General features: G+C 53.3%; 1 protein-coding gene across 1 annotated transcript in view; it reads left to right on the top strand.

The window, feature by feature from the left end:
* The window catches only part of LOC129694232 (circularly permutated Ras protein 1-like), a 39,040-nt gene extending 26,701 nt beyond the window's left edge, over positions 1 to 12,339 (top strand). Inside the window, exons 8-12 of the mRNA XM_055630946.1 lie at positions 165 to 292; positions 3,572 to 3,656; positions 5,841 to 5,946; positions 10,441 to 10,553; positions 12,127 to 12,339. Of these exons, the coding sequence (XP_055486921.1) occupies positions 165 to 292; positions 3,572 to 3,656; positions 5,841 to 5,903 (276 nt within the window). The 3' untranslated portion in view covers positions 5,904 to 5,946; positions 10,441 to 10,553; positions 12,127 to 12,339. The remainder of the gene's footprint in view (positions 1 to 164; positions 293 to 3,571; positions 3,657 to 5,840; positions 5,947 to 10,440; positions 10,554 to 12,126) is intronic.
* The last annotated feature ends 345 nt before the right edge of the window (positions 12,340 to 12,684 follow it).

The raw sequence follows: 12,684 nt of genomic DNA, 5'->3' as shown, positions 1-12,684 counted from the left end.
CCTGTGTGCCTGGGGGCCTGTGTGCCGGGGGTTGCAGGCCTGTGTGTTGGGGGTTGCAGGCCTGTGTGCTGGGGGCTGCAGGACAGGCCTGTGTGTTGGGGGTTGCAGGCCTGTGTGCTGGAACTGCCACCGGGATTATTTAGCGGTGGTGCGTTTGTTTACAGGTTATCATTTGCACAGACAGACGGGCTAACACCATCCTGGGTAACCTGGAGGACATTGCAGAAGATAAGATTTACCAGTCCTCCAAACTGTTCTACAGCCACATGGCAGAGTACGCCATGAAGCAGGGGTAAGTCCACACAGTCATAGAGTGATACAGCATGGAAACAGGCCCTTCGGCCCAACTTGCCCACTCCGGCCAACATGGTCCCATCTGCACCACGATAGAACTTTATTTATCCCAGGAGGGAAATTGTTCTGCCAACAAAAACATAAAAACACCAGCTTCACCTACTAGCCCCATTAAACACTAGTCCCACCTGCCTGCATTGGGCTCATTTCCCTCTAAACCTGTCCTATCCATGTAACCATATAACCATATAACAATTACAGCACGGAAACAGGCCATCTCGACCCTTCTAGTCCGTGCCGAACACATAATCTCCCCTAGTCCCATATACCTGCGCTCAGACCATAACCCTCCATTCCCTTCCCGTCCATATAACTATCCAATTTATTTTTAAATGATAAAAACGAACCTGCCTCCACCACCTTCACTGGAAGCTCATTCCACACCGCTACCACTCTCTGAGTAAAGAAGTTCCCCCTCATGTTACCCCTAAACTTCAGTCCCTTAATTCTCATGTCATGTCCCCTTGTTTGAATCTTCCCTACTCTCAGTGAGAAAAGCTTTTCCACGTCAACTCTGTCTATCCCTCTCATCATTTTAAAAACCTCTATCAAGTCCCCCCTTAACCTTCTGCGCTCCAAAGAATAAAGCCCTAACTTGTTCAACCTTTCTCTGTAACTTAGTTGCTGAAACCCAGGCAACATTCTAGTAAATCTCCTCCTCTGTACTCTCTCTATTTTGCTGACATCCTTCCTATAATTAGGCAACCAAAACTGTACACCATACTCCAGAATTTGTACCTGTCCAAATGTTTCTTAAACATTGTGATAGTACTTGCCTCAACTACCTCCTCTGGCAGCTTGTTCCATGCACCCTTATTGTGAAAAAGTTATCCCTCGGGTAACTATTAAATCTTTCCCCCCTCACCTTAAACCTATGTCCTCTGGTTCTTGAACAGAATATTAACAGTGCAGTCTCTCCCAGACTCTTTAGACTATAGAGATGCAGCTCGCAAACAGGCCCTTCGGCCCATCGAGTCCGTGTCGGCCAGTGATATCCATACACTACCACTGTCCTGCGCCCACTACGAACAATTTACAATTTTTACCAAAACCATTTGACCTGCAAACCTGCACGTCTTTGGAGTGTGGGAGGAAACCGGAGCATGCGGGGGAAACCCACGTGGCCACAGGGAGAACGTACAAACTTCGTAAGGTCAGCACCCGTAGTCAGGAACTAACCCGGGTCCCTGACGCTGTGAGGCAGCAGCTCTACCCGCTGCACCCGAGTCACTGAATGTCAGCGGAGCCGTCCCTCACACGGACAAGCCGCACCCTGTCCAGGCAGGGGGCAGAGGTTGAAGGTGAGAGGGCAGGGTTTGAAGTGGAACTGAGGGGCAACATTCCACACAGATATATGGACGAGGTGGGAGAGGCAGGTATAATGACAGCTACATGTACTACATGCAGACCATAGATTATTTTTTAGTTTAGAGATACAGCGCAGATACAGCGCCCTCTGAGCCCGCACTGACCAGCAATCCCTGCACACTGACACTATCCTACACACACTAGGCACAGTTGTACATTTACACCAATTAACCTACACACCAGTAAGTCTTTGGAGTGTGGGAGGAAACCGAAGATTTCGGAGAAAGCCCGCACAGGTTACGGGGAGAAGGTGCAAACTCCGCACAGACACACTCCGGATGGAACCTCAGTTTCTGGCGCTAGCTATTGTGTTGCCCTGAAATTTAAAGGGATATGGACCAAATAACAGGCTAAATATAGTCCACGGGTGATGGTCGGTTTGATCACCTTCAAGATGGTGCAGTTGAGAATTACCAGAATGCTGCCTGGATTAGGGCATTCTGGAACTGGCTATGGGGAGGGCTTGGACACACATGCATTATCAACTGTCATATGCTGAGAGAATGGAGCAGCTGGGCTTGTACACTCTGGAGTTTAGAAGGATGAGAGGATTCTCATTGAAACATAGATTGTTAAGGGCTTGGACACGCTAGAGGCAGGAAACATGTTCCCGATGTTGGGGGAGTCCAGAACCAGGGGCCACAGTTTAAGAATAAGAAGTAAGCCATTTAGAACGGAGGCGAGGAAACACTTTTTCTCACAGAGAATGGTAGTCTGTGGAATTCTCTGCCTCAGAGGGTGGTGGAGGCAAGTTCTCTGGATACTTTCAAGAGAGAGCTAGATAGGGTTCTTAAAAATAGCGGAGTCAGGGGATATGGGGAGAAGGCAGGAACGGGATACTGATTGGGGATGATCAGCCATGATCACATTGAGTGGCGGTGCTGGTTCGAAGGGCCGAATGGCCCACTCCTGCGTCTATTGTCTATTGTCTTGTCTGGAATGAGAGGAGTCCTCATTGAAACGTACAGAATAGTGAAAGGCTTGGATAGAGTGGATGTGGAGAGGATATTTCCACTAGTGGGAGAATCTAGGACTAGAGGTCAAAGCCTCAGAATTAAAGGACGTTCTTTTAGGAAGGGGATGAAGAGACATTTCTTTAGTCAGTGGGTGGTGAATCTGTGGAATGTTTTGCCACAGGTGGCTGTAGAGGCCAAGTCCGTGGATATTTTTAAGGCACAAATAGATATATTTTTGTTTAGTACAGGTGTCAGAGGTTATGGGGAGAAGGCAGGAGAATGGGGTTTGGAGGGAGAGATAGATCAGCCATGATTGATGGCGTAGTAGTACACGTGATGGGCCGAATGGCCTCATTCTACTACGATCACTTATGACCCTAGGGCCTGACAGAAATGTATTAAATGATGAGAGGCATAGGTAGGGTAGACAGTCCGAACGGTGGAAATGTCAAAGACTAGAGGTCTTGGCTTTAAGGTGAAAGGGGAAATGTTTCAAGGAGATGTGTGTGTTAAGTCTTTACAGACAGACTGAGCTGCGTGGGGTGGTGGTGGTGGAGGCAGATATGATAAGAGTGTTTAAGAGGCTTTTGGATGGGCACATGAATATATAGGGTATGGAGGGACAGGTTCATGAGTTTAACTTGGCATCATGTACAACACAGAGTCGTGGGCCAAAGGGCCTGTTCCTCTGCTGGTCTATGTTCCAATGGGGAGTGCTCGCTGTAGCGGAGGGGCAGGGGTGTGGCTGTCGCTGGCCGATCATCCCTGGTCCACGATCCAACCACAATCCCGGACATCCCGCTTCCCAAACCAATGGGGAATGCTGATCCCGCACGGGGGCCACTGGAAGAGGGGAAGTGGGATGGTGGTGACTTGATCCTTCCCCACTGCAGGGTGATCATCTCAGTGTTGACCATCGAGGGCACCGACTGCAGGCTGCTGGAGCTGGGACAGCTAGCGGATAAAACCGGGGGCAAGGTGAGTGAGAAAACAACCTGCAACTGGGGGGGGGGGGGGGGGGGGGGGGGGGGGGGGGGGAGCAGCACAAGGGGGGGGGGGGGGGGGGACTCTCTCTCTCCCCCCCCCTCTCTCTTCCTCTCCTCTCTCTCTCCCCTCTCCCCCCCTCTCTCTCTCTCTCTCCCCCTCCTCTCTCTCCCCTCCCCCTCTCTTTCCCCTCTCTCTCTCTCTCCTCTCTCTCTCTCTCCTCTCCACCCTCTCCTCTCACCCCCTCTCTCTCCCCCCTCTCTCTCTGCCTCTCTCCCTCACCCTCACTCTCTCCCCTCTCCCCCCCCCCCTCTCTCCCTCCCCCCTTCTCTCCTCTCCCCCTCTTCCTCTCTCCCTCTCGCTCCCCATCCCCTTTCTCCACCTCTCCCCCGAACTCCACCACTCTCCTCCTCTCTCTCCCCCTCTCCCTCTCTCTCCCCTCCCTCCCTCTCTCCCCTCTCTCTTTCTCTCTCTCTCTCCCCCTCTCTCTCCCTCCCACCTCACTCTCTCTCCTCTCTCTCCCCCTCGCTTCCCCCCAACCTTTCTCCCTCCCTCTCTATCTCTCCATCTCTCCCCCTCTCCACACTCACCTCTCTCTTCCCCCTCTCTTCTCCTCTCTTCCCCATTTCTCCCTCCTACCTCACTCTTCCCCTTGCCCCCTCTCCCCTCTCTTTAGCCTCTGTCTCTATCTCTTTTTCTTTGCCCCCTTATCTCTCTTTCCCCGTTTCTCTTTTTCCCCCTCTTCACCCCCTCTCTCTTTTACCACCCCTCTCTTCCCCTTCTCTCCCATTCTCTCCTACCTCCCTCTCCACCCCCTCTCTCTCTTCCCTCTTTCTTCCCTCTCTCACTTCCCCCCCTCTCTCCCTCTTCTGTCTTTCCATTCAACCCCCTGTCTCTCCTCTCACCCCTCTCTCTCTCCCCACTGTCTCCCTGTCTCGTTCCCCTCTCTCTCTCTCTCTCTCCACCTCCCTTTAAGAGTCTGTCCCTTCGGCACAGAGACTCTGGCGGCAGCGGCAGCGGCAGCGGCTCGACGCTTCTGACGCCTCCGATGCCCGGGACTTGCTCCATGGCCAGAGCTGCAGCGAGCGACACGCCGGCCCCGGCAAACACTGGTCCGTCCCGGCTCCCCGCATCTGTTCCGGCCGCTGGTTCTGCTCCCATCCCTCCCGCAGCCTCTTCTCTCCAACACCCGCGGACCAGGCAGTTTATCCCAGTTTTGACATTTTCGTTGATCACCAAATTTCTCACCACTGACCGTGAGAAATGTCTGATGAGCGTGAGGGCGTGAGAGTTTGGCAGCCCTGAAACAGGCCCTTCAGCCCACTGAATCCACACTGACCACCCGCTCACACTAGCTCTATGTCAGCCCACTTTCTCACCCACTCTCTACACACTGGGGGCAATTTAGAGACCAATTAACCCACCAACCCGCACGTCTTTGGGATGTGGGAGGAAACTGGGGAGCAGCAGGGGGGGGGGGGGGGGGGGGGGGAACCCACGCGGCCACAGGGAGAACGTGCCAGCTCCACACAGACAGTACCCGAGGTCAGGGCCGAACGTGTGTCTCTGGTGCTGTGAGGCAACGGCCCCGCCCGCCCGCGGTGACACAGCGTCTGTGTGTAGGAGCTAGCGTTGTGTTTGATCAACCCAAGCTCGTGTCTGTTGAAGATCTGGGGGGAGAGATGGGGCCGGGGGGGGGGGGGGGGCGGAGAGGGGGGGGGGGAGAGTGGGGGGGGGGGGGGGGGGGGAGGGAGGGGGGGGGGGGGGGGGAAGGGGGGGGGGAGGGGGGGGGGGTGGGGGGGGGGGAAGGGTAGGGTGAGCGTGGGGGGGGGGGGGGGGGGGGGGAGGGGGGGGGGGGGGGGGGGGGGGGGGGGGGGGGGGGGTGGAGGGGGGGGGGGGAGGTGGGTGTGCGGGGTGGGAGTGAAGGGGGGAGGGGGGGTGGGGGGGGGGGGGGGGGGGGAGAGGGCTGGGGGGGGGGGGGGGGGGGGAGGGGGGGGGGGGGGGGGGGGGGGGGGGGGGGGGGGGGGGGGGGGGGGGGGGGGGGGGGGGGGGGGGGGGGGGGGGGGGGGGGGGGAGGGGGCTGGGGGGGGGGGGGGCCGGAGGGGCAGCTGTGTGCTGGGTTATTACTAAAGGATAAAGGAGGGAGCCACAGCTTCATGTTCATTGTATCTCCCACAGGTGAACATCACCAACCGGCCAGTCTATACAGCGAGTTTGAACTCATTCTGGATGATGATGTGATTGCCACAAACGTCACCCTCACCTTCATCGCGGAGCGGGGCCTGTGAGTGTTCAGATACATTTAGACGGGCACGTGGATATGGAGGGAATGTGAGCCACAAATACTGGAGTCACTCAGCAGCTCAGGCAGCATCTCTGGAGAAAAGGAATAGGTGATGTTTCGGGTCAAGACCCTTCTTCAGCTCTCAACCCGAGACCTGAACACTATTCTTTCTTTCCAGAGATGCTGCCTGACCCGCTGAGTTACTCCGGCTTTTTGTGGCTATCTTTGGTGGAAACCAGCAACTGCAGTTCCTTCCTGCAGGGATATGGATCACATGTAAACAGATGAGATAGTGTTATGCTGGGCTTGGACATTGTTGGCTGAAGGGCCTGATCCTGTCCTGTATTGTTCTGTGTCTGAAGCTGAACCGGTGGGGAGTGGAGCCAGAGAATAGATTAAAGGGCTGTCCCACCAGCATGCGATTGCATGCGTCTAGCGTGACCACACGTGGTGGCTTGAGTCGTTCGGCCTCGTGGGGCCAGTCCCACTTAGAACCGCGGAGGCGTATGGAGTTGTGCGGGGCTGGTCCCGACATCGTACTCACCAATCAGCTGGGCAGGAGGCGGGCCGACTGAATTTGGACATCGCATGGCGTCGGGCGGTGACGTCACCACGCAACGGCACGCGCTAGGCGTACGCCGTCAAGTCACTGTGTACGCCCTCAATGCGCCTATTGGTGCGCAGAATTTTCGGACAGTGCAGGATTTTCGGACAGTGCAGGATTTTCGGACAGTGCAGGATTTTCGGACAGTGCAGGATTTTCGGACAGTGCAGGATTCACGGAGCCCCGCGCGATGTCGGGACCAGCCCTGCACAACTCCATACGCCTCCACGGTTCGAAGTGGGACCGGCTCCGTGCGGCCGTCTGCCTCAAGCGACCACGTTTGGTCGTGCTAGACACATGCAATCGCATGCTGGTGGGACAGGCCGTTAATTCATGTTGGCCGTGAACACTGAACAGTGTGAGGATTTATTATCAGCTGTACTGCTAGCAGAACCATGAAATACTTTACCTGCAGCAGCAATACAGGCCTGTAAACAGATTCTACTCTGATAACATACAATAAATGGATAACCCAAAATCCCATGTGTATGCAAAGGTTGTTCATAGTTTAGTGGTGTACAAGAACCTCATGTTTCTTGGGAAGACGCTGTTCTTCAACCTGGAGGTTGCGGTTTTCAGGCTTTACATTCTCCCGATGTTAGGAGTGAATTAAGAGCCCACCACATCCCATCTGCTTTCCTCCCACACTCCAAAAGACGTAAGGTTTGTAGGTTAATTGGCTTGGTATAAATGTAAGTTGTTAGGGATAGTGTTAATGTGCAGGGATCGCTGGTGTGCACGGACTTGGTGGGTCAAAGGGCCTGTTTCCGTGCTGTATCCCTAAACAAAACTAAACCATCTGCGGGACACGGCTACAATTCCCCCAACTATGTACACCGCGGGCACTCGCGTGTACTGCTGCCGCAGGGCGTCACTGCTCTCCGAGATGCAGCGAGGCTGGGGCTCGGCAATGCCCCTGCTCTTCGGATACCTTAAGTCTTGCAGAAGAATCCTTGTGTGTTTACCCGATCTATTCCTCCCATGATTTTGTACACCTCTACAAGATCACCCCTCATCCTCCTACACACCAAGGAATAAAGTCCTAGACTGCTCAACCTCTCTATGTAGTTCAGGCCCTCAAGTCCTGGCAACATCTTGATCAAAGATAGACACAAAAAGCTGGAGTAACTCAGCGGGACAGGCAGAATCTCTGGAGAGAAGCAATGGGTGACGTTTCGGGTTGAGCTCCTTGGCCAAGGGGACTGAGGAATGGTTGATGGAATTTAATGCAGAATAATGTGAGGTGTTGGATTTTGGGCAGGACCTACACGGTGAATGGCAGGGGTCTGGGGAGTGTTGTAGAGCACAAGGATCTAGGAGTACAGGTGCATGGTTCCCTGAAGGTGGAGTCGCAGGTAGATCGGGTGGTCAAAAGGGTTTTGGCACAATAGCCTTCATTAGCCAGAATATTGAGTATAGAAGTTGGGAGGTCAGGTTGCAGTTGTATAAGACATTGGTGAGGCCGCATTAAAATATTGTGTTTAATTCTGGGTACCGTGTTATAGGAAAGATGTCAAGCAGGAAAGGGTACAGAGAAAATTTGCAAGGATATTGCCTGGACTTGAGGGTCTGAGCTATAGGGAGAGGTTAAGTAAGCTAGGTCTCTATTCCTTGGAGCGCAAGAGGATGTGGGTGATCTTATAGAGGTGTATAAGGTCATGAGAGGAATAGATCGGGTAGATGCACTTGCCCAGAGTCTCTTGCCCAGAGTAGATGAATCGAAGACCGGAGGACATAGCTTTAAGATGAAGGAGGAAAGATCTCGGAGAGGTAACTTTTTCACATAAAGGGTGGTGGATGTATGGATTAAGCTGCCAGAGGAGGTAGTTGAGGCATGGACTATCCCGACAGAAACAGTTAGACAGGTACATGGATGGGACGGGTTTGGAGGGATAGGGACCCAAATTGTGGCAGGTGGGACTAGTGTAGCTGGGGCATGTTGGCCAGTGTGGGCACGTTGGGCCCAAGGGCCTGTTTCCACACTGTATCACTCTATGACTCTTCTCTGCACTCTTTCCAACTTTACACCATATTTTCTATCACAGGATGATCAAAACTGAACACCATACTTCAAATATGGCCTCGCCAATGTCTTATGTAACTGTAACATAACCTCTCAGCTTCTATACTCAATTGACTGATGAAGGCGATCCTATTCACTGGTGACGCCACTTTCAAGGAACTATGTGTCTGTGATCCTCCTGCTCTACAACACCCTTGAGCCCGACCCATTCACTGTGTAGGTTCTGCCCTGGTTAGACATACAAATGCAACATCTCACACTTAACTGTATTTTGGTTTGGAGATGCAGCGCGGGAACAGGCCCTTCGGCCCAGCAGGTTCGCACCAACTAGCGTTCCCCGCACAGTAACACTCGCCTACACACACTAGGGACAATTTACACTTATACCAAGTACACAAACCCAAACCAATCAACCTACAAACCTGAATGTCTTTGGAGTGTGGGAGGAAACCGAAGATCTCGGCGATAACCCACGCGGTCACGGGGAGAACGTACAGACAGCACCCGTAGTTGGGATGCAACCCGGATCTCCGCGCTGCAAGCGCTGTAAGGCAGCAACTCTACCGCTGCGCCACTGTGCCTCCCCTTTAATTTTTATTAATCTCCGTTAACCAATCCAGAGCCCACCCGTCCAAGCGATCACATCACCTTCCAGAATGAGAAGGTTGTACCTTCTCCCTGGTTACTCTTGTTTTTCAAATAGGTAAAACCATCGCTGGGATTTTCTTGAATCCGACTGTTAGAGCCATTTTGTGAACCCTTGTGCCTTCCACCGCAGTGATGAATGCTGTGGTGGATGTTTGTGTTACATTTTTATTGTGTATTGTGTGTTTTTTATTGTACCGCTGCTGACAAATTCATTTCACTTGCACTTTATATGCAAGTGATGAATAAAACTTGACGAGAGATAGAGATAGAGATAGAGATAGAGATATGATAGAGATAGAGATAGAGATAGAGATGGAGATATGATAGAGATAGATTGACTTGGATGTAAACAGATGGGTTGGCCAGTAAGTTTGCAGATGACACCAAGATTGCTGGGGTCACGGACTGTGAGGAAGGCTGCCAAGGTATACAGCGGGCTACAGATCAGCTGCAGAAATAGGTGGAGAAATGGCAGATCGAGTTTAGTGTAGGTGTTGCATTTTGGGAGGTCAAATCTAAGGGGAAAGCATACAATTAATGGCATGCCTATCAACAGCATTGTAGTACAGAGGGATCTTGGGGTCCAAGCCCAAAACTCCCTGAAAGTGGCAACACAAGCAGGTAGAGTGAGTGGTAAGGATGGCATATGCTATGCTTGCTTGCTTTCACAGGTCGGGGCATTAAGTATAAGAGTCAGGGAAGTCATAATGCAGCACTTTGGTCTTGCCACATTTGGAGTACATATACTCCCTGACTAATGTAAGGGATATTTTCTGTAAAACCTTGTGCAAGCCAGATTTTACGCATGTCAGAATCACCTTGCAACTCGGTCGAAACAAAGATCTGCAGTTGCTGGTTAATACACAACATGACCTGACGGAGGTAACCTTCAATTGGAAAATGTAATGTTGAAACCATTGGGTTATTTACACCAGCGGGAGGTCACAGACAAGGGGACATCATCACCAACTGAGGGCTGGGTCATTTAAAGCTGAGTTGTGTCTTCTCTGGGGAAGGGGAATCTCTGGAACTTTCCATCTGGGAGGCGGTGGAAGCCGGATCCATGGGTGTGTTTGGTGGCAGTGACAGGTGGTGGGGAAGTGGCAGAGGAGGAGGTGACCAGCTGGGAGCACAAGGCAAGACAGGGCAGGGCAGGGCAGACAGGAAGGGCCGAGTGGCCAACTCCTTCCTTCTAACGCCGACTTCCTTTTCCTTGCAGGTACTTTAAGCACGAAGACGAGGTCAGCAACAAATGCGTGAAGCAAATTGGAAATGTGGTCAAAGACATGACCACCACGTTTCAGTTTGGAATCAAAGAGGAGGTGCGAGAGGGTGAGTGTTCCCTGCGACTGGTCATGTGTCAGGCCAGGGGCTCCGTGACCCCAGGCTCCGTGACCCCAGCCGTGCGCTCCGTGACCCCAGGCTCCGTGACCCCAGGGGAGCCGTGACCCCAGGGGCTCCGTGACCCCAGGGGAGCCGTGACCCAGGGGCTCCGTGACCCCAGGGGCTCCGTGACCCCAGGCTCCGTGACCCCAGGGGCCCGGTGACCCCAGGGGAGCCATGACCCCAGGGGCCCGGTGACCCCAGCCCTCAAGCCTGCAACACGCTCCCATCTACCGTGCGGTGAGCCGGGGGCAACCGAAGTGCAGTGATGGGCGGGGAGTCGCTGTGGTCTGGTTTACTTTTAGTTTAGTTTAGTTTAGAGATACAAGGCGGAAACAGGCCCTTTGGCCCGCCAAGTCCAAGTCCTGCACGTTAACACTATCCTACACACATGAGGGACAATTTACACACACACCAAGCTGATTAACCTGCAAACCTGTACGTCTTTGGAGTGTGGGAGGAAACCGAAGTTCCCGGAGAAAACCCACGCAGGTCACGGGGAGAACGTACAAACCCCGTACAGACAGCGCCCGTAGTCAGGATGGAACCCGGGTCTCTGGCGGTGTGAGGCACTAACTCTACCGCTGCGCCACCGTGCATGTGTTGGGTCACGGCAGCTTTCCACGTAATCGCTCAACCGCCCCTGAGACGAGGGCATTCTCCTCGCAGCCCAGTCATGGGTCACACAGCAGACACGGTACATTCGGACCAATGTGTTCATGCCAACCAGGACTACCCATCTACACTAAGTCTGCGTTGGCCTACACCCCCTCTAATCGTTTCCCAGCCATCTACTGTACCTTTCAAATGTTGTTATACCTGCTTCAACTACTTCCTCTGGCAGCTTGTTTCATAAACACAGAACAGGTTCCCCATGGGTTCCCCTCTCACCTTAAATCTCTGCCCTTGGGTTTCTGATTGTAGTTCTGTGGCCTCCCAGGTTGATGTGTAAATTGTCCCCAGTGTGTATAGGACAATGCCCAGACAGGTGACCTGTGTGGTCATACACTGCCCGTCCCTCATCCCGAGGGATAATGTGCCCGGACCGGCTAGACGAGTGGCCCCGAGGTGGGAATTCTGGTTTTATGTCGTTTTAGAGATACAGCGCCGAAACAGGCCCTTTGTCCCACTGAGTCCGCACTGCCCAGCGATCCCCGAACATCACTGCCCTACACACACTAGGGACAATTTACATTTATACCAAGCCAGTTAGCCTACAACCCCTGCACGTCTTTGGAGTGTGGGAGGAAACTGGAGCGCCCAGAGAAAACGCACACGGGTCACAGGTAGAACGTACAAACTCTGTACAGACTGCACCCGTAGTGGGGATGGAACCAGAGTCCCTGGAGCTGTGAGGCAGCAACTCTACCGCTGCACCACCGTGCCGCCCTCTCTCCCCCAGCGTCGTGTCCCGGGCTTCTCCGTGCCAACCCGTGCTCTCCACCAACACTGGTGCAACCGAAATGTAAACTTGATTTCACCTGCGCGCTGGTGTTTAACGCTCCTTCCCTCCTCTCTACAGAGCTCCAGCGGAAAGATGCCATCCCCTTCCAGCTGCAGCTGGGCTACCGACTCCCAGATGGCCGCTCCGTCTACAGGATCGTGTCTCAGGAAAGGCCCACGACCACCCAGAGGTGAGGGCAGCCGGTGCCAGGGTTGTATCGCCCGCTACACACCGGGCACATGGCACAATGCTGTGGCAGTAGAGACATCCAGAGACATGCAAGTGGAAGCACCGACTGACAGGTCTGCCCTTTAAATTGGCATTATTCCCTTCCCATGTACCCATCGTGGCCTCGGGAGTGGACCCGCTGTGAATTATTCCCTGAATTATTTCCCTCACAGAGTGGTATAGTACCCATCGTGCCAGACAGGTGGACCTGTGAATTATTTCCCTCTTACAGAAGGCTGTGGAGGCCAAGTCATAGATATTTTAAGGTAGACCGGATTCTTTTGATCTATGGTCTGAAGAAGGGTTTCTTGGTCTGAAACGTTGCCTATTTCCTTTGCTCCATAGATGCTGCTGCACCCGCTGAGTTTCTCCAGCACTTTTGTCAACCTTATAATCAAGAATCTATTT

Source organism: Leucoraja erinacea, unplaced genomic scaffold, assembly GCF_028641065.1.
Source record: "Leucoraja erinacea ecotype New England unplaced genomic scaffold, Leri_hhj_1 Leri_586S, whole genome shotgun sequence".
In the NCBI taxonomy this organism is placed as follows: domain Eukaryota; kingdom Metazoa; phylum Chordata; class Chondrichthyes; order Rajiformes; family Rajidae; genus Leucoraja; species Leucoraja erinaceus.
This window is presented reverse-complemented; position numbering and strand designations above follow the sequence as displayed.